The sequence below is a fragment of the Aquarana catesbeiana genome, linkage group LG06 (assembly GCF_042186555.1).
Source record: "Aquarana catesbeiana isolate 2022-GZ linkage group LG06, ASM4218655v1, whole genome shotgun sequence".
NCBI classification, from domain to species: Eukaryota; Metazoa; Chordata; class Amphibia; order Anura; family Ranidae; genus Aquarana; species Aquarana catesbeiana.
This window is the reverse complement of record NC_133329.1, coordinates 416,386,182-416,407,925: the sequence shown is the minus strand read 5'-3', so window position 1 is coordinate 416,407,925 and position 21,744 is coordinate 416,386,182. Positions and strand designations below refer to the sequence as shown.

The window sequence follows — 21,744 nt, the reverse complement described above, 5'->3', positions numbered from 1 at the left end:
TGGAAGCCAAATCCAGGAAGTTACGTCAGCAGGAAGTGACCTGCAACCAGCGTGGACAGCAAGCAGGAAGTGATGTCATCAACATGCGACACGTTTCGGAACAGCTGATTGATTCCTTCTTCAAGCAATCGGTTGTTCCGAAACGTGTCGCATGACGGATTCGGCTTCCATGCTGTCTCAGACAGCCTAGCTGTCTTCCCAGTATCCAGTAGATTTGTGGTTTCCTTCTGTCGGCCACTTCAGAATATGCTGCCATAGAATTACACCTGCGGATATCACTGAGACTCCTTGAGACTACCAGAACACCGGACCACCTGCCATATTACTAATATGATGTGCTCCTACCCATCCACCCTTTTGTAAGTGTTTTTAACCCTTTTGGGAAATATAAAGTTTTAATTCTGCACTTAGAGGCGCCTTTTTTTCTTTTCATTTCACTTCCAGAGTTTGCTTCTCTCTCCAAGTGTTGTGGAAAGTGCATGAAGACCCTCTTCTATTTCTACATAGACTGATATCTGCTTGGTTTGTTACTCGGAGCGCCCTTATACACACTTTTGTCTTGTCCCTATACACACACACACTATCTATCCTTTCCTAGAAAATGGTCTGTGAGCTATAGGGATCCATTAAAATCCACTTAGCTTCTGTTATGGTAAGTCTGCCATTTTCTGTAGCAAACAGGATTCCAGCCATTAAAAACAATTGCAGGAATGGGGTTTTTGGTCCTGGCAGTTTTTCTTTTGTAGTGTTGCTTCTAGTGTTGTCCAGATGCGTGTGCGAACACACACACATGCACTATCTTTTCCTATTAAATGGTCTGTGTGCTATTGGGACACACTATCCCTAGGTCACTTAGTTATAGGTGGTCAGTAGCAAACAGGATTTCAGCCATTTACATTAATTGCAGAAGATGTAAACCGCAACAGGGCACCAGGATTAGTATGTGAATAAAACAACACTTTATTCAAATCCCTATGATTAAGCCCTGGTGGATGGGGCGAAACGTGTCAGGGGGCATGGAGCGGCATTGACTGAGGCTTTCACATGTACACATTGTTACTGGGATTGGCTAAGGCAAGCAGTGGTTTCAAGTAAAAATATTCATTCCTCTCTGGATTCGTTTTTCCTATGCTGGCATCCTATTGGGGCTCTACACCTCAGCTTGGAGCGGCACCACCAAGCACCTATAACACTACATACAAAGGCACACTTACCTCTGAGAAAGCTGAACTCCAACTTCAGAGGCAGCCAGTGGGGAAGACTGCAAAGGAAACAGTCCTATTGGCCGGATCCGTAGTTGACGCAGACAGGACAGGGACCCGCCAAAGAGGTGGAGGGAAGGACAACGCACACCGGAGTGGGCAGGCCGCTACACGTTTCTGGGGCTCTGCCCCCTTTTGTCAAGCTCCAAACAATTGGAGAGAACAGGGTTTTTTTTTTTTTTTTGTCTTGGCAGTATTGTTTCCCTCTTTTAGTGTGGCTTCTAGTGTTTGTCCCCCTGCACACACACTATCCTTTCCTAGCAAATGGTCTGTGTGCTACTGGGACACAATAAAAAATCGCTCAACTTCTGTTATAGCTGGTTGACAATTTCTGTAGCAAACAGGACACCAGCCATTTCAAACCATTGCGGGGAATGGGATTTTTGGCTCTGGCAGTATTGTTTCTCTCCTGTAGCGTGGCTTCTACTGTTGTCCCCTTGTTGGTGTCCCATGGAGTCCCCGTTTCAGTTTTGTACTTTTGACCTTTTATTTAGAAAGTTTACCATTCCTACATGGACATGACCCCTGTAAACGGGGCTCCTACATCTGTTTCTATGAGGGACTCATTTCTATCCACACACTCTCTGGATGGAGTTTGACCATAAATGCCTGGGGTCAGATATGTCCCAAGTTCAGGCTTTTGTTGACTCGAATTCCTAGAACTACAATTAAGGTCGGGTCCAGTGTTTGACAAGAGCTCCTCTACAATGGAAACCACCAAAAAAAAAAAAAGGGTGCTTTACTGGCCAATAGTTTACATTACCCATATTTACCACAAAAGTATCTATTTCCCCATTCTATATTGGAGGACTATAAAATTGTGCAGACGTTGTTTGACTTCACAATGGAATGTTTTGGAGATATAATTATCTCTGTGTATCCAGGACCGCCACATTACTCATTACACACTCAGACCCCGCTTCCTTCTCACAGTCACTGGAGTTTATTGTTCCCTTCTTGATGGAAGTCTATGGGTCAGGTCTGATCTGTCTGATAAGAAGTGGAGGAAGGAGAAATACAAGTACTGTGACTGAAAGCTCCATCCCAACAAATATTCCATTAAAAAATCCAATAAAATTCCATAGGTGCATCCAACGCATTTCGGGAGCTCAAGGAAGCTCCCTTCATCAGGAATTGAGGTGTGTTTGATTCAGATGATAGAAGGACCCTTGAGCCCCCCAAATCTATTAACTACACTTATTGATTTTATTATTATTTTTTTGATGAAATAAATGTTGGACTTTTGGGCTTTGTGCTCGTATTGTTCTGGGAGACCGGTCTGTACATGTGAGCCTGTCCAGTGCAAATACACTCCCATCCCCCGACCACATCACCCTGCGGGATTATAATTATTCTGGGGTTCCAACATCACTGATTGACCTGACTGTCCAGAAACAGGAGGCCAATTAGATTGATCTCAGCAGTCTTTATGGAGGGAACACTAATCCCACTCTGGGATGGATGGATGGCCACCGGAGGGGACAAAGGCAAATCTCTATTCCAACCAGCAAAAAAAACATAAAAGTGACATCAAAATGAGAATATTAGAACAACAAATGTACATCCATAAAATACACTGAGAGAACAACAAACATCTCACCCTTCACATGGATATTAATGTTCCCAATACACAAAACGATTATCGTACACAGACAATGATCGAGAGGAACCAAGCGGGGGCGCCACATTATCCTCACCGCGTTCCCTGCCCCCAATAGTGGTCATGTGACTTTAACTTCAGTGTCATTTAATCATTTTGCATCTTTTTGCAGACATGTTCCACCACCAAGGACCCCGTGTGGGAGCAAGCCTTCTCCTTCTTCATCCAAGATGTCCACATGCAGCACCTTCACCTGGAGGTAACCACAGGAGCTTATACTCTAATGTCCCCTCCCCCACAGTCACATCAGTCTCTGTACAGAGGAGCTTACACTCCAATGTCCCCTCCCTCACAGTCACACACTGTTATTATTATTATACATTTATATAGTTCTGACATATACCACAGTGCTGTACAGAGATCACTGAGCCAATCACATCAGTCTCTGTACAGAGGAGCTTACACTCTAATGTCCCCTCCCCCCACACATCAGTCTCTATACAGAGGAGCTTACACACTAATGTCCCCTCCCCCCCCACAGTCACATCAGTCTCTATACAGAGGAGCTTACACTCTAATGTCCCCTCCCCCACAGTCACATCAGTCTCTGTACAGAGGAGCTTACACTGTAATGTCCCCTCCCCCCACAGTCACATCATTCTCTATACAGAGGAGCTTACACTCTAATGTCCCCTCCCCCACAGTCACACCAGTCTCTGTACCAGAGGAGCTTACACTCTAATGTCCCCTCCCCCCACACATCAATCTCTGTACAGAGGAGCTTACACTCTAATGTCCCCTCCCCCACAGTCACACCAGTCTCTGTACCAGAGGAGCTTACACTCTAATGTCCTCTGACACTCTCCTTACAGTCAGACCGTTACTATGGGTATTCTCCAGTTTGGGGGGGGGGGGCATGCAGACGGGGTGCTGATTGCGCTGTCTCTGTGTCTCAGGTGAAGGACAATAACCGGCAGTGTTCTCTGGGGATGTTGGACTTTCCTCTCCATCGTATCCTCACCATGGACGGTCTCACAGCAGATCAGAGATTTCCTCTCACCAACTCCGGTCCCAACAGTTTCATCAAGATGAAGATTGTGCTGAAGGTGAGTCTGTGAGGTCGGGGGATTCTCCGCTCCTCGTCTATGAAGGGCCCCCATTGTCCTGAGGGGCCACAGCGGCAGAAATTTGTTGATCTTTAACTTGTATTTGGGAGACTTCTCTACTGCTGCAGTTAATGTATTAATGAAAAATGCAAAACTTAATGAATATCTCCAAACAGACCTCACAATCCCCATAATCTGTGAAATGTCAATTTCTATGTATTTCCGCTGATTATCGGCTCCATCTAGTGGCCATAATGTGATATGGCCACTAGATGATATGGGGGGGGGGGGGGATAGCACATTGTGACCACTAGATGGCGCTGACGATGATTTGAAATATAAAAAATGACTATTTTGTCATAGCAGATATGAGGTTTTAGTATGATTGGACAGGCCAATAAAAGATGTTGGATATATTTTGTCTGTCGGAGGATAGAGAACATTCATGGAGGATTTTGTCGAATGATTTATTCTGTTTTCAGATTCTGCAGATAGAGGACCCCGACCCCGACAGCGTCTACGCTGGGATTAACTCCCTGAAGCACGGACCGGTCTCCATCAAGAGAACGAATCAAGAAAAACCCCACAGGAAGCCCCAGAGCACGTCTGATGCCCCCCAGAATCAGGTCCACTGCATCCAACAGAGCAAGGTGACCCCACAGCAGAGCAAGGTGACCCCACAACAGAGCAAGGTGACCCCACAGCAGAGCAAGGTGGTCCCGCAGCACAAGGCGATCCCTCAGAACAAGGTGCTCCGGAGGGACAGTAGCCTCAGCAGTACCCATCGAGTACAGACCGCCCCCGAACAGAACCAGCAAGCCAACCAGAGCGCTGGAAACAGCAAGGCCCCCTCCGCCCCTCAAACCCCCAAACTGAGACACCTGCAGAGGATTGCACCCAGCCTCATGTCCCTCAACTCCATGGGCTCTTCCGTCTTTGATCTGAATGAGGACTTCAGGTGTGTGATCTGTGCAGAAACCTTTCCTGATAAGTCACTGGAGAGATGGGGCCCCCGGGGGCCCTCATGATGTACACTGACTCCCCCATTGTCTTTGTTGTCTTTCAGCGGTACCGGCTTGCTGCTTGGTGAGATCAACATCTCCATACGATACGCGTCATTACGGCACTGCCTCGTCGTGTCCGTCAACGGCTGCAGGTAGGTCATGGCACAGCCCAAGTCTTCGTTCAGCTTAAAGTGGACCTATCAGTACCTAATCTACATAAATATTCCTGACATGTCACTATATACAGGAACATATTATCCATAGAAGGCTGTCCTTAAACTCTAGTCAGTGATTTGACTAGGCTGAGATGATGTCATCAGTCTGCTGCAAGTAGGAGGAAGCATTTTCTCAGTCTCCCCTCCCCCAGTGATCAAGAATGTACATTGCAACTTTATAGCAAGTCACACCTACAACATTCTACTTTGTGATGTCCAGTGAGGACAATCGGATGATTTATTGATCTTTAATTGATGCATTTTAATTTTATTCTCACCAAGGAACCTGATCCAGTGCTCCAATCATGGCGCAGATCCCTACGTCCGAATTTATCTGCTGCCGGACCGGAGGTGGGCCAGCCGCAAAAAGACCTCCGTAAAGAAGAAGACCCTCCATCCCATCTACAACGAGAGGTGAGAGTTTATGATTGAAGACCAAGACCAGTGCTAAAAACACTAAAAACACTCCGGCTGGGTTCACATGTGTGCAAATTAAATGAGGGTTTCCACACATCTAATTCTAATGACAGGTGAGTGAGTGAGTGCGTCTTTGGGTCCGATTCAGGTGCCAATTCAGGCAAAAATTCGGACATGATTCGCACCTGAACCGGTAAACAGGGACGCATCGGACCCCAGGCTGGGAACTGCCGCCGCACATATGTGAACCCGGCAGCTTACTTTTTTAATGTGGCCAATTGATCCTGAAATCATTATGGCTTTCTATGAAGAAGTAATTCCTTTGTTGTCTCTTCGTCGTCTCTTCATCATCTTCTCTTCATTATCCTCTCATTGTCCACCCCCGTGGTATTTGGATTGAATGTAACTCATCTCTGTGAAGGTTATTAAGTATCCAGGTCAGGGTATATCTAGTAATAGGATGTCACATCCAGTTGGGCTTGTTCTGTACTGTTGAAGACGTCTCGTAGCTCCTTCAAGTCACTTCAGTTCTGTTGAGTGTCCGGAAGATACCCCAACATTTCTATCCATACAGAGAGCCCAGACACCTTCATCCAATCACCATGAAATGTGAAGATGTTGACTGTCCACGAACAGAATGGGAGGTGCAAAAATTGTAGACCCCCCCAAGTTCCATCATCCCATGCTTGGTGTCGGGAAGATTCCACAACTTTCACATCTTTCATTCTGTTCCTGGACAATCAACATCTACACATTCCATCAGGGGCTGACTGGCAACTTTTACAACCCGGAGTTCCATGGTGCAGTGATTTAGCCCCCCTCCTGCTCCCCCTCTTCCCTGCTTCCTTCCGACCCCCCATCCCAGGCTGAAGCTCCGCTCCAGGTACCTCTCTGCTCACCGGGCAGTTTGGGCTGGACAGCGCCTGTTGTACCGACTCCAGAATCCCAAACTGGCTGGCAGGGGCAGCTGGGGACTGCAGGGGAGATCCAGGGCGGCTTGGTCGGGGCTACTTCCCCCTGCTCAGTCTGTCCCTGCATTCCATGGTGATTGAATGAATGTGATTTATGGTGTTAATGCTGAGGTATCTTCTGGACACACAGGATGGGTTGATGGAACAAGAAACAGGGAGGGTTCTACAGCTTTCATCCCTCCCATCCTGTTCTTTGACATCTGCTTGACACATTTCATGGTGATGGGATGAAGGTGTCTTAAGGTATGGTTATAAATCTTCCCGACACTCATTAGAACTGAAGACTTGGCTTGGAGAAACCGTGAAAGGTCTTCAACAAACCTGACTGAAGATGAGAAACCTCTACTAGCCCCAATCAATCTTTTCCATGTAATTGGTAGTTTGACAACCCATTCTGCATCCTCTACCAGTTGTCTGTCTGAGGAATCTGTTGATGATACTTTGAACCATCTTTGCACATGTGAGCTAAAATCCGTGCAAACCGACATTCCGATCTCCTGATACAATTTTTCATATCTGATGTTTGTTCAGCGGGAGGTGAGGGAAGCTGAGGAGAGGCAAACCAGTCATGGCTACACCTCAATCTCTATAGATAATGCTGCACAATCACTTTCCAGGCTTGGAGGACGAGAGGCTCACACCAAGCCTGGGATTGTAGAGGTAAAAGTGTCACTCCATCCTCTTGTGTCTGGCAGGTTTGAGTTTCTGGTTTCTCTGGAAGATGTGAAGAAGCGGATGCTGGACATCGCTGTAAAGAACAACAGGCAGTTCGGGTCACATGAGAGGAAAGAGATGGGAAAGGTAAGAGCTGGATCTGATGGGAAGGGTCAGGGTGTCATCGGGGGGGGGGGGGGGGGGGGGGGGGGGGGGGCATTTTGGGGCGTAATCATGTGATGGTGCAAGTCACATGACCTGGTGAACGGGACAGATGGGGAAAAAGCATCAATCCACATTACCAGCTACATAAAGGCTTCCTTGTATACTATAACTAAAGTAAGGTATCCCTTAATGGGCTGCAGGGGGATCTACACTGTGGAAAGCAGAGAGGGGGAGGCGACAACTAAGTGTAGTATGATAAAGTCATTTATTGCACCAGGTTAAAAGAAAGTATAGGGAGCAAGAGAAATTCACATCCATCGTTGTACTGATCAGTCCTAGCGATCCCCGCCATCCCACGTGCTACACAAACGGTCCAAGAAGCTGGGGAAGATGAGAGCCGGATAGGGTGCCTCTCTGTCCAGGGATGGCAGAGGACTGGACTGGAACGTGGATGTGGAAGTGACATCACCGGAACAGGGTGGAAGTCAGGACCAGGGATGTCAATCGACTCACAGCTCCTTCTATTGGCCTCCCTGGGGGGGATCTACACTGTATGATCTTATGTATGTAGACCCCCCCCCCTCCACATGGAGTTCAGGTGTCTCCAGGGAAGAGTCCTGGTAATCCTCCATCATTCAAAGACATTGTAGTCAATTGTGTTTTTCCAACCTTATGGTAACAGTTTGGTGAAACCCTACCCCCCCCCCCCCCCCCACCCCTGCACAATGCCAGCTTCATAAAAACATAGTAACCATTTTGGTGTGGAGGAACTCGAGTGTCCTGCACAGAGCCCTGACCTCATTCTTACCGATCACCTTTGGGATGAATTGGAACACCAATAGTGATCCTGATCTTCTCATCCAACATCATCAGTACCTGACCTCACAAATGCCTTCTCCATAATAATGGCCATGAGTCGGATCCTTTTCTGTTCCAGCATGACTGCCCCCCCCCCCCCCGTGTACAAAGCCAGCTCCATAAAGACACAGTGTGACCAGTTTGGTGTGGAGGAACTCAAGTGTCCTGCACAGAGCCCTGACCTCATCCCTACTGGTCACCTGACCTCATCCCTACTGGTCACCTGACCTCATCCCTACTGGTCACCTGACCTCATCCCTACTGGTCACCTGACCTCATCCCTACTGGTCACCTGACCTCATCCCTACTGATCAACTGACCTCATCCCTACTGATCACCTTGGCATGAATTGGAATGGTGAGCCAGGTCTTCTCATTCAACATCAGTACTTGACCTCACGAATGGACATGAGGATCTCATAATGGAAAATGTGGGGGAGGGAGGTACCTTAATGGTCATGGGGAGAGGAGGCAACTCCATATAATGGGCCATGGTTGGAGAGGAAACCCCCTTGGTTTTGGAATGGAAGCTCATATGTGTGAGGGTCAGGTCTCCGCAGACTTTTGGGCCATACAGTAGAACAGTAAAGAGTGTCCAAATACTAGAATAGATCATTAGGGGGACTTGACTCTCCACCATCCACCAAACACAGAATTATTAACTCTCTAAACACATCTGGCTTGTGGACATCTTCTTGTCCCTTTTGGAACTTCTGCCGAGTCTGTAGACCATTTTAAGGAGCATCGTCTGCAGGACATCACCGAATATTCATTATATGTAATACTATCGGCTCAGACTGCAGATATTCTTTTAAATCTTCATTATTTATTAAAACTTTCAAACAATACAGCTGATCACCAAGACAAATTGCATCATCTGCAGATTATACACGTTACGTCTTTACAATACCTCTCTAGTTACAGATAATCTCCCATTTAACATTCCTAACAGAACAAACAAATGAACAAATCAAACAACAAACAGACAACACACAAAAAGGGGAAAGAAATAAAAAAAGGGGAACCCCCACTCCTATAGACATTCTACAGATGTAATAGGAGACCGTCAGAGACTGAGGTCATGTGATGAGACTGTTCGAGATCACGGCTATTGCAACTTTTTTTACAAATCAATGCTTCTGCCACTGACACCTGGGGGGCCCCGGGGGGTGTACAGAGGGGGCCGCAGGTTGGGCAGCGGGGCTCGGATCAGGTGGACGAGCAGAGATTGGACCCCGCTGTGACCACGTCTTCTCTTCTCTTGCAGGTATTGGTGGATCTGTCCCAGATGGATGTAGATCAGGGAATCACCGACTGGTAAGTTGTGTTCTTGTACACGTTCACCTCTGAGGAGGACCGGAATATGAAAATATTTGTTCTTATACGACTTTAGAGGGGAATAAATAATCCACTCCGGGTGATCTTTATAGACTGGTGACCCCGGAGCGCACTTCCCGACTTACAAATTGCCCAGACAAACTCCACATAAGAGGAGAAGGAGAAGAAGAAGCCCTATATAGGAGGGGGAGTGGCTCTATATAGGAGGAGGAGCCCTATATAGGAAAAGAAGATCTCTATGGGTGGAGAAGCTGCTCCTATAGAGGAGGAGGAGCTCTATGGTGGAGGAGATGGTGGAGGAGGAGCTCTATGGTGGAGGAGATGGGGGAGGAGGAGCTCTATGGTGGAGGAAGAGGAGGAGCTCTATGGTGGAGGAGTTGGGGGAGGAGGAGCTTTATGGTGGAGGAGGAGCTCTATGATGGAGGAGTTGGGGGAGGAGGAGCTCTATGGTGGAGGAGTTGGGGGAGGAGGAGCTTTATGGTGGAGGAGGAGCTCTATGGTGGAGGAGTTGGGGGAGGAGGAGCTCTATGGTGGAGGAGGAGCTCTATGATGGAGGAGTTGGGGGAGGAGGAGCTCTATGGTGGAGGAGTTGGGGGAGGAGGAGCTCTATGGTGGAGGAGGAGCTCTATGATGGAGGAGTTGGGGGAGGAGGAGCTCTATGGTGGAGGAGTTGGGGGAGGAGGAGCTCTATGGTGGAGGAGGACATTTCCCTTGACTGTCGCTTTCCTGAGTCTCAGTGTCTCCTCTGGTCCTAGGAAGAATCTCATTGGTTGCTATGAGCAGAGCCACCGTCCTATCAGATGCTGAGGAATTGATAGGTCGGCCATCACTGACGATTCTCTTTCTTTGCAGGTTTGAGCTGACAGCCAATGGACAACCGACCTCCTGACCGACACCTGGAATGTGAAAGACTCCTCCCCCAACAGCCCCCCCCCCCCCCCCCCCCCCCGATGTAAATATGTATATTTGTAATTACAGAGCTGAAGATGTATTTTATCCTCTTATATCGCCGGAACCCCGAGGGGGCGTGGCTATATTTATTTTCTGATGTAAATTGTATTATATATAAATATTTGGAGTACAGAGCTCCGCCCATAACGTCAGATCGTCACCGTTCTCCTCCGCTCATTCCAGGAATCCATTTATTTATTTACAGAACGCTTTAATGAATCAGCCGATATTCCGATAATTAATAAAATGATTTTCAATGATCCTCTGTGTCCGCTCTGCTTTTATTGAAGAGCAAAAATGAACACCGAGCTTCCCCTACACTCCCATTCACACACATGTCTGGAGATCTGCCATCTTCCTGTGTATTGCTGGTGCTGGGCTGACCATGCTAATCATCAGCTAGCCAGAGGATGACCCCCCCGGGCGTTGTCAGCACACGGAAGCTGTGACCTTTCATGGTGGAGAAGTCTTCCTGCACTTTACTCCTTGTATATTAAAGTGTACGATCGATAAGTGACAGAGCTGGGCTGATAGAGGAACGAGGATTGATTGTGTTGGGTATTGAAGATAGGGGGCGCTCTCCCTGAAGGGGGTAAATCAGAGATGACGGTATGATGGGGGTTGTGGATCTGCTTCACCTCCAAGGCTGCTGCCTCATCAGAAGATTGAATCCTGAGGATGGGGGAGGAGACTCGCTGAGGTCACACTGACACCTCCAGACACATTCCAGCCTTAAACGCAAAACTTTGTTTTCATTTTGGATAGAGTAAGGGAGGGTTAGAGCCCCTGTCATTTTTTTTTTTTGGTGATCTGTGTCCCCAATGGGGAGATTTCTTTCCACTTCATATCCCATCTCCCCAATGGCGACACAGATCGCCAAAAAAAAAAAAAAAAAAATAGAGTAAGGGAGGGTTAGAGCCCCTGTCTATATATATATATATATATATATATATATATATATATATATATATATATATATATATATATATATATATATATATATATATAGACAGGGGCTCTAACCCTCCCTTACTCTATTTTTTTTTTTTTTTTTTGGCGATCTGTGTCGCCATTGGGGAGATGGGATATGAAGTGGAAAGAAATCTCCCCATTGGGGACACAGATCACCAAAAAAAAAAAAATGACAGGGGCTCTAACCCTCCCTTACTCTATCCAAAATGAAAACAAAGTTTTGCCTTTAGTTGTACTTTAGACCCGGTCCTTAACTATTTTTCAGACATTATGTTTAAAGGATTTTAACTTTTTTTTTTTTTTGCTAGAAAATTACAAATTAGAACCCCCAAACATATATATTTATTTTTTCCAGCCACCATAGAGAATAAAATGGCGGTCGTTGCAATACTTGGTCACGCCGTATTTGCGTAGCGGCCTTACAAGCGCACTTTTTTTGGAAAAAATACACTTTTTTTAAAATTAAAAAATAAGACAACAGTAAAGTTACCCCATTTTTTTTTTTTCCATTGTGAAAGATAAGATGTTACGCCGAGTAAATTGATACCCAACACGTCACGCTTCAAAATTGCGCCGGCTTGTGGAATGGCAACAAAATTTGACCCTTAAAAAATCTCCATAGGTGACGTTTAAATATTTCTACCGGTTACCAGTTTTGAGTTACAGAGGAGGTCTAGGGATAGAATTATTGATCTCGCTCTACCGACCGCGGCGATACCTCACATGTGTGTTTTGAACACGGGGCGCTTTCAATTTTTTTTCCTTATTTATTTTATTTATTTATTTTTACCAGTGGTGGAACTTTCAGGGTCGCACTTGTCACTGGGCCCTGCCGTTCTGCCGCTGTGGGGGGGCCCCCTTGCACCCCTGGCTTTCAGTTTGGGATGTAGTGGGGGGAGGTGGGAGGCGGCGATCAGCAGCTCTATGGTGGGGGGGGCGGGGCTTGTAGTTCTCCTCCTGAGTGTATAGAGTGGAGAGGGGAGGGGCCTCTGACCCAGGCACCTATCAGTTTCACTCTTCAGTGTACAAGTGAGTTACTCTTCTTATACGCTCTTGCTGATAGGTGCCCGGGTCAGAGGCCCCTCCCCTCTCTATACACTCAGAAGGAGAACTACAAGCCCCAGAGAGATTGCGTGGTCCACATTCACCATAGAGCTGCCGATCGCCACCTCCCCCTGTGCTGGGGGTAGGAGGTGCACAGACAGCGGTGACCAGCCAGATACAGGGGAACCTCTGGAAGTGTGGGGGGGCACTCTGGGGACCCCGATGTAAGGAGGGCTCTCTGGGGATCCTGATGAAAGGAGGGGCTCTCTGGGGACCCTGATGTAAGGAGGGGCTCTCTGGGGACCCTGATGTAAGGAGGGCTCTCTGGGGACCCTGATGTAAGGAGGGGCTCTCTGGGGACCCTGATGTAAGGGGAGCTCTCTGGGGACCCTGATGTAAGGAGCTCTCTGGGGACACTGATCTAAGGAGGATCCGCACTCAGATATGTAACAATATATATATATAATACACACACACTTGTATATTGTATACATGTGTATGACTTTCTTTTCTTGCTACAATGCTATGGGCTCTAGCCTGAGATCCTTTGTAGACCCAGCAGTGCCTCTGGTGGGGGCCCTTCATGGTTTCTTGTACCGGGGCCCTGAAGATTCTCGTCACACCTCTGATTTTTACGCTGTCCTTTTTAAAAAAAAAAATAATTTTGATCACTTTTATTCCTATTACAAGGAATGTAAACATCCCTTGTAATAGAAAAAAAGCATGACAGGTCCTCTTTAATGTGATATTTGGGGTCAAATAGACCTCCGATCTCATATTTACACTAAAATGCAATAAAAAAGAAAAAATGTCCCCTTTAAGACCAATGGGAGGAAGTGACGTCTCTTCTGTCATCCAATGACATGGAGCTGAGCGGCGTCCATCATTCCCTCACTCGACAGCCATCACCGGGGCGAGGACACGATCTTCTCCGGCGCTACCAACAGCTCCGGTAAGTGGAGGAGACTACTGGAGCGCCAGGGGGGGGGGGCCTCTCCCTCCCCCTCCCCCAATAAAAGTGATCTTTTGACGAATCAGCAGCAGAGACCACTTTTATCTGAAGAGGACCCCCCGCCCTTGAAGAGGATACCGGGGATATGACCGCTATCTGCATTCCACTTCAAACAGCCGCTGTATAATGACCACCGACGGTCCGTAAGTGGTTAGAGTAGAACTATAGAATATATATATAGAACTATAGGCAAAACTTTTTTTTCACTTTGGATAGAGTAAGGGAGGATTAGAGTCCCTGTCATATATTTTTGGCCATCTGTGTCCCCATTGAGGAGATTTCTTTTCACTTCCTATCTCATAGCCAGAACAGGAAGTGAGGAAAGCCACCAGAAGGAGTGTCCCCATTGGAAGATTTCCCCTCTATTCCTGTTCTGGAGACAACCCAACATTTGGGATTTTCTTTTACTGATAACTGTCACCAGAACACACAGAGAGAGTGAGAATCTACCCAATGGCGACACAGCAATAAAAAACTGGCAGGGGTTCTAATTCCTCTCCACCCAATACTAAAAATGCCTCTGGTTATACTTCAAGGCTCAGTCCACCTTTTACAGAAGAATAATATCTGTACATCTATTTGTAGGAAACACTCAGCATTTATTATTATTGTGTATAGGAGCCTGCACAGCATCGCACCTGTGATCAGTGGGCGGTTCCTGCAGACTATCCCTCCTAGTCTGCACAGCATCGCACCTGTGATCAGTGGGCGGTTCCTGCAGACTATCCCTCCTAGCCTGCACAGCATCGCACCCGTGATCAGTGGGCGGCTCCCGCAGACTATCCCTCCTAGTCTGCACAGCATCGCACCCGTGATCAGTGGGCGGCTCCTGCAGACTATCCCTCCTAGTCTGCACAGCATCGCACCTGTGATCAGTGGGCGGCTCCCGCAGACTATCCCTCCTAGCCTGCACAGCATCGCACCTGTGATCAGTGGGCGGCTCCCGCAGACTATCCCTCCTAGTCTGCACAGCATCGCACCTGTGATCAGTGGGCGGCTCCCGCAGTCTATCCCTCCAGCTCTGTGTCTGTACTGAGGTACGAGGCTTTCAGCTGGAGATCTGGAGGAAGTGTCAATGGACTGAGTGGGGTGATCTCTGAGAACTAGGAGATCATCTGTCATGGTGGAGTTTATTCATTCCCAGATCTCTGTAGATGGAGGACATGGAGGAGGATCCCTGCAGAGCTGCACTGATTTCAAAAGTGACAGAAGAACTCCCACAGGCTATCACAGGGGGGGCCCATCTTATACCTGAATACAGATGTAACAGGGCGGAGTTCACCTTTAATTCAGGCTTTATAGGAAGTTTCAATGTGATTCCTCCATCAGCCACTGATATTGGGCGCCATCTAGTGGCCTTGATGTGGTATTTCCTCATTCACATTTTTTTCCCTGCAATATACAATCTTCAGTCTGCAGAGAAGATCTGATTTTACTGCATTCGCCGCACACAACAAACTTACATGCAGTTTATGATGCATTTGAACTTTGACATTCACTTTAGATGGAGAAACGGTGATGTGAAAGTAAAAAAACAACATTCAGTACATCTCGTCCTTCCACACCGATCGATCCGATTATTACAAAGATCGATCCGATTATTACAAAGACCACTCCAATGTTTTTATCCAGACATCCAATATGATGTCATTTTTATTACAGCTGTACAGAATACCCTCCCCCACCCCTTGGGATTCATTGTGGTAAAACACGTGTGACATCACAAGGCACCCCCCTTTATCTGCACTGTGATTGGCTCCCAGATGTGCTGTATAGTCACATGCAAGGCACATAGCAAAAGAAAAGTCATTGGCGGCCCATTCCTAGTGTAATGTACCGCAGGGGATTGTTGGAGCTCATTTACATTTGCTTTGACTTTAAAACATGCAATAAAGCGCCAACCTACATGCTTTGTTCACGCTTGGCAAATACCCCCCTCCCTCAGTAGTAACCCCCAGCTCTGCTGATCCCCCCTCAGTAGTAACCCCCAGCTCTGCTGATCCCCCACTCAGTAGTAACCCCCAGCTCTGCTGATCCCCCCCCTCAGTAGTAACCCCCAGCTCTACTGATCCCCCCTCTCTCCAGCTCTGCTGATCCCCCCCTCTCTCCAGCTCCTGCTCACCTCCCTCTATGTTGCTCCCACTCTGCTCACCGTGTGCAAAATCTGCTGGTTTCTCCTGCTCTGGACCCCCAGCTCTGCTGATCCTCCATCACTCACTCCTCTCTCTCTGATCCCCGTTCACCTTCCCCGTGCTGTACACCACGTGTGCCGTCTGCTAGTTGCTTCGCTCCAGTCCGGACCCCGCTCACCTTCCTGCTGCTCCACACCAGACACTCCCAGAATATATACACATGAACCAGAAGTGACTACTGATGATCTCTTTCTAGTTCACTTGTTGGTTTCCCAGTGCATCCTGGGATATCTCATACCTGCAATTCCTCCCAAGCAAAGCTAACCGAATAAAAGCCTCTCAAAAGTTACAGGCGCTGTTAGCGAATGTTGTCATAGACTTCTATGGAGGGATTGCTTGTCATAGACTTCTATGGGGGGATTGCTTGTCATAGACTTCTATGGAGGGATTGCTTGTCATAGACTTCTATGGGGGGATTGCTTGTCATAGACTTCTATGGGGGGATTGCTTGTCATAGACTTCTATGGGGGGGATTGCTTGTCAGAGACTTCTATGGGGGGATTGCTTGTCATAGACTTCTATAGAGGGATTGCTTGTCATAGACTTCTATGGGGGGATTGCTTGTCATAGACTTCTATGGGGGGGATTGCTTGTCATAGACTTCTATGGGGGGATTGCTTGTCATAGACTTCTATGGAGGGATTGCTTGTCATAGACTTCTATGGGGGATTGCTTGTCATAGACTTCTATGGGGGGATTGCTTGTCATAGACTTCTATGGAGGGATTGCTTGTCATAGACTTCTATGGGGGATTGCTTGTCATAGACTTCTATGGGGGGGATTGCTTGTCAGAGACTTCTATGGGGGGATTGCTTGTCATAGACTTCTATGGGGGGATTGCTTGTCATAGACTTCTATGGGGGGATTGCTTGTCATAGACTTCTATGGGGGGGATTGCTTGTCAGAGACTTCTATGGGGGGATTGCTTGTCATAGACTTCTATGGGGGGATTGCTTGTCATAGACTTCTATGGGGGGATTGCTTGTCATAGACTTCTATGGGGGGATTGCTTGTCATAGACTTCTATGGAGGGATTGCTTGTCATAGACTTCTATGGGGGGGATTGCTTGTCACAGACTTCTATGGGGGGATTGCTTGTCACAGACTTCTATGGAGGGTTTGCTTGTCACAGACTTCTATGGAGGGATTGCTTGTCATAGACTTCTATGGGGGGGATTGCTTGTCAGAGACTTCTATGGGGGGATTGCTTGTCATAGACTTCTATGGGGGGATTGCTTGTCATAGACTTCTATGGAGGGATTGCTTGTCATAGACTTCTATGGGGGGGATTGCTTGTCATAGACTTCTATGGGGGGATTGCTTGTCATAGACTTCTATGGGGGGATTGCTTGTCATAGACTTCTATGGGGGGATTGCTTGTCATAGACTTCTATGGGGGGGATTGCTTGTCATAGACTTCTATGGAGGGATTGCTTGTCATAGACTTCTATGGGGGGATTGCTTGTCACAGACTTCTATGGAGGGTTTGCTTGTCATAGACTTCTATGGAGGGATTGCTTGTCACAGACTTCTATGGGGGGATTGCTTGTCATAGACTTCTATGGAGGGATTGCTTGTCATAGACTTCTACGGGGGGATTGCTTGTCATAGACTTCTATGGAGGGATTGCTTGTCATAGACTTCTATGGAGGGATTGCTTGTCATAGACTTCTATGGGGGGATTGCTTGTCATAGACTTCTATGGAGGGATTGCTTGTCATAGACTTCTATGGGGGGATTGCTTGTCATAGACTTCTATGGGGGGATTGCTTGTCATAGACTTCTATGGGGGGATTGCTTGTCATAGACTTCTATGGGGGGATTGCTTGTCATAGACTTCTATGGGGGGATTGCTTGTCATAGACTTCTATGGGGGGATTGCTTGTCATAGACTTCTATGGGGGGATTGCTTGTCATAGACTTCTATGGGGGGATTGCTTGTCATAGACTTCTATGGGGGGATTGCTTGTCATAGACTTCTATGGGGGGATTGCTTGTCATAGACTTCTATGGAGGGATTGCTTGTCATAGACTTCTATGGGGGGATTGCTTGTCATAGACTTCTATGGAGGGTTTGGTTGTCATAGACTTCTATGGGGGGATTGCTTGTCATAGACTTCTATGGGGGGATTGCTTGTCATAGACTTCTATGGGGGGATTGCTTGTCATAGACTTCTATGGAGGGATTGCTTGTCATAGACTTCTATGGAGGGATTGCTTGTCATAGACTTCTATGGAGGGTTTGGTTGTCATAGACTTCTATGGGGGGATTGCTTGTCATAGACTTCTATGGAGGGATTGCTTGTCATAGACTTCTATGGGGGGATTGCTTGTCATAGACTTCTATGGAGGGATTGCTTGTCATAGACTTCTATGGGGGGATTGCTTGTCATAGACTTCTATGGGGGGATTGCTTGTCATAGACTTCTATGGGGGGATTGCTTGTCATAGACTTCTATGGGGGGATTGCTTGTCATAGACTTCTATGGAGGGATTGCTTGTCATAGACTTCTATGGGGGGGATTGCTTGTCATAGACTTCTATGGAGGGATTGCTTGTCACAGACTTCTATGGGGGGATTGCTTGTCATAGACTTCTATGGAGGGATTGCTTGTCATAGACTTCTATGGGGGGATTGCTTGTCATAGACTTCTATGGAGGGATTGCTTGTCATAGACTTCTATGGGGGGGATTGCTTGTCATAGACTTCTATGGAGGGATTGCTTGTCACAGACTTCTATGGGGGGATTGCTTGTCATAGACTTCTATGGAGGGATTGCTTGTCATAGACTTCTATGGGGGGATTGCTTGTCATAGACTTCTATGGAGGGATTGCTTGTCATAGACTTCTATGGGGGGTTTGGATGTCATAGACTTCTATGGAGGGATTGCTTGTCATAGACTTCTATGGGGGGTTTGGATGTCATAGACTTCTATGGAGGGTTTGGATGTCATAGACTTCTATGGGGGGATTGCTTGTCATAGACTTCTATGGGGGGATTGGAGAAACTTTGAAGCACCAAGAAAGTAACATGAGGAATAATTTATGAAGTGAACACAACATATGGCCAGGACTGTAAGGTCGCCATTTTTGTTAGTGGGAGGAGCTTTGATTGGCATTCAGAGTCCAATGTCGCATTCTGAAGCAAGTGTGAACAAGGCCCAAGAGTGTGAATTCAGTTTTTAAAAGTGCACCTGCACATAACAGATTCTGTCACCCCCTCCCCCCATTGTACCCATTTGGTGCCTATAGTTACTCTGCCCCTGAGCCTCACTATATGGTTGGTAGTTTCTCTGGTAGGCCCCACCCATGTGATGGTGTTTGGGCCTGGCTATTGGCTGCTCTGGGGCTGAGCACAGCATTGTGGGTGGTAGGATGTACTCAGATTTGTGGATTGGAGAAGGAAGGTAAAGCCGCCACACACACTGTCACCGTACAAAAGTTTATTAAAGTATAAAAATAAATAATAGAATGGATGGGGGTTGTTGTCACCGTGAGTCCAGCGCCTTCAGCCTGAGCACCTCGGGAAGAATCTCCTCCAGATGACGGATTTCTGCAGGTAATGTATGACAATCAGGGAATAATGGAGGGGTGGGCCAGGGGGGGCATATCTGATTATAAGGGGGAGGAGGGGGGGACAAATGTGATTACAAGGAAACTTTTCTGGATTGCACCTGTTGCCCTGGAGGAAGGGTCTGCAGGATCCTGTGCATTCAACCTGTGATCCTTTATGCCTGAACTCTGTATGCACCTCTCCTGGGATATGATATAATACAGGAATCCCACCCATGACAGCCAAAGCAGCAGAGTCCAGATCTGCTCATTATCCATGTCCCGGACCCGGGGCTCTGATTCTTAGAGGACAATATGGCAGAGCCGGGCCCCATACAGGCTGAGGTCTTCCATACAGTCAGCATGAACGGCGATGAGGACGTGCAGACCGCAGGAATACAAAACAACCAATCTGATTTCTGTGTATGGTTGTGAAATCAGTGATAGAATCTGATTGGCTGCTGAGAGTCCCTGTGCTCTGTGACCCCCTATAAGGAGATGGACCTGAATACAGCGACTCACCTAATATATCCAGCAGCCCCTTCACCAGATCCTCGAAGGCCGGGAAGAACTCTTCGTGTTCCTGGATCTTATTGATGATGCTGCAATAAGAGGAGAGAGAATTCAGGAAGATTCAGGCCCGGGCTGGAATGAGGGGACAGAGAAGACAATCCGAGAAGGGAAAATCCGATTGCCTCTTGGGGGATCAGGAAGGAATTTTTTCCCCTGGTGTAGCAAATTGGATCATGCTTTTCTGGGGGGGGTTTGCCTTCCTCTGGATTAACTGTGGGTATAGGATTGGGTATATGGGATTGTATGATTTTTTTTTTTTTTAATGGTTGAACTAGATGGACTTGTGTCTTTTTTCAGCCTGACTAACAATGACATGGACTGGTATGATATCACAGTGGGGGGGGGGTTGACAATATAATTCGAAATGGACCGCAGAGAACACACAGCAAGGATTACATTGTGTGGCTGCGGGGGTTCAGTGAAGGAGACGCGTGTGGCTGCGGGGATCAGTGAAGGAGACGCATGTGGCTGCGGAGTTCAGAGAAGGAGACGCGTGTGGCTGCGGGGGATCAGTGAAGGAGACGCGTGTGGCTGCGGGGGATCAGTGAAGGAGACGCGTGTGGCTGCGGGGGATCAGTGAAGGAGACGCGTGTGGCTGCGGGGTTCAGTGAAGGAGACGCGTGTGGCTGCGGGGTTCAGAGAAGGAGACGCGTGCGACTGCGGGGGCTCAGAGAAGGAGACGCGTGCGACTGCGGGGGTTCAGAGAAGGAGACGCGTGCGACTGCGGGGGTTCAGAGAAGGAGACGGGTGCGGCTGCGGGGTTCAGTGAAGGAGCTTGCGGGGTTCAGTGAAGGAGACGCGTGTGGCTGCGGGGTTCAGTGAAGAAGACGCGCGTGGCTGCGGGGTTCAGTGAAGGAGACGCGTGTGGCTGCGGGGTTCAGTGAAGGAGACGCGTGTGGCTGCGGGGTTCAGTGAAGGAGACGCGTGTGGCTGCGGGGTTCAGTGAAGGAGACGCGTGTGGCTGCGGGGTTCAGTGTAGAAGACGCGTGTGGCTGCGGGGTTCAGTGTAGAAGACGCGTGTGGCTGCGGGGTTCAGTGTAGAAGACGCGTGTGGCTGCGGGGTTCAGTGTAGAAGACGCGTGTGGCTGCGGGGTTCAGTGTAGAAGACGCGTGTGGCTGCGGGGTTCAGTGTAGAAGACGCGTGTGGCTGCGGGGGTTCAGTGAAGAAGACGCGTGTGGCTGCGGGGTTCAGTGAAGGAGACGCGTGTGGCTGCGGGGTTCAGTGAAGAAGACGCGTGTGGCTCCGGGGTTCAGTGAAGGAGACGCGTGTAGTTGCGGGGTTCAGTGAAGGAGACGCGTGTGGCTGCGGGGTTCAGTGAAGGAGACGCGTGTGGCTGCGGGGTTCAGTGAAGAAGACGCGTGTGGCTGCGGGGTTCAGTGAAGGAGACGCGTGTGGCTGCGGGGTTCAGAGAAGGAGACGCGTGTGGCTGCGGGGTTCAGTGAAGGAGACGCGTGTGGCTGCGGGGTTCAGTGAAGGAGACGCGTGTGGCTGCGGGGTTCAGTGTAGAAGACGCGTGTGGCTGCGGGGTTCAGTGTAGAAGACGCGTGTGGCTGCGGGGGTTCAGTGAAGAAGACGCGTGTGGCTGCGGGGGTTCAGTGAAGAAGACGCGTGTGGCTGCGGGGTTCAGTGAAGGAGACGCGTGTGACTGCGGGGTTCAGTGAAGGAGACGCGTGTGGCTGCGGGGGTTCAGTGTAGAAGACGCGTGTGGCTGCGGGGGTTCAGTGTAGAAGACGCGTGTGGCTGCGGGGTTCAGTGAAGAAGACGCGTGTGGCTGCGGGGTTCAGTGAAGAAGACGCGTGTGGCTCCGGGGTTCAGTGAAGGAGACGCATGTAGTTGCGGGGTTCAGTGAAGGAGACG

General features: G+C 48.3%; 2 protein-coding genes across 8 annotated transcripts in view; one reads left to right on the top strand and one right to left on the bottom strand.

Moving 5' to 3' along the window:
• The window catches only part of ESYT3 (extended synaptotagmin 3), a gene marked incomplete in the record, with an annotated part of 62,587 nt that extends 51,786 nt beyond the window's left edge, over positions 1–10,801 (top strand). Inside the window, 8 exon segments of the mRNA XM_073634559.1 lie at positions 3,035–3,121; positions 3,819–3,968; positions 4,451–4,926; positions 5,035–5,124; positions 5,470–5,601; positions 7,271–7,376; positions 9,519–9,568; positions 10,442–10,801. Of these exon segments, the coding sequence (XP_073490660.1) occupies positions 3,035–3,121; positions 3,819–3,968; positions 4,451–4,926; positions 5,035–5,124; positions 5,470–5,601; positions 7,271–7,376; positions 9,519–9,568; positions 10,442–10,478 (1,128 nt within the window).
• An 8,388-nt stretch (positions 10,802–19,189) lies between these two features.
• Positions 19,190–21,744, bottom strand: part of CEP70 (centrosomal protein 70) — a 280,741-nt gene continuing 278,186 nt past the window's right edge. For all 7 annotated transcript variants that reach the window (XM_073634557.1, XM_073634554.1, XM_073634550.1 and 4 more), the window contains 2 exons: positions 19,836–19,915; positions 19,190–19,314 (listed from right to left, as the gene is read on the bottom strand). In XM_073634557.1, coding sequence (XP_073490658.1) covers positions 19,250–19,314; positions 19,836–19,915 — 145 coding nt within the window. In that variant the 3' untranslated portion in view covers positions 19,190–19,249. The remainder of the gene's footprint in view (positions 19,315–19,835; positions 19,916–21,744) is intronic.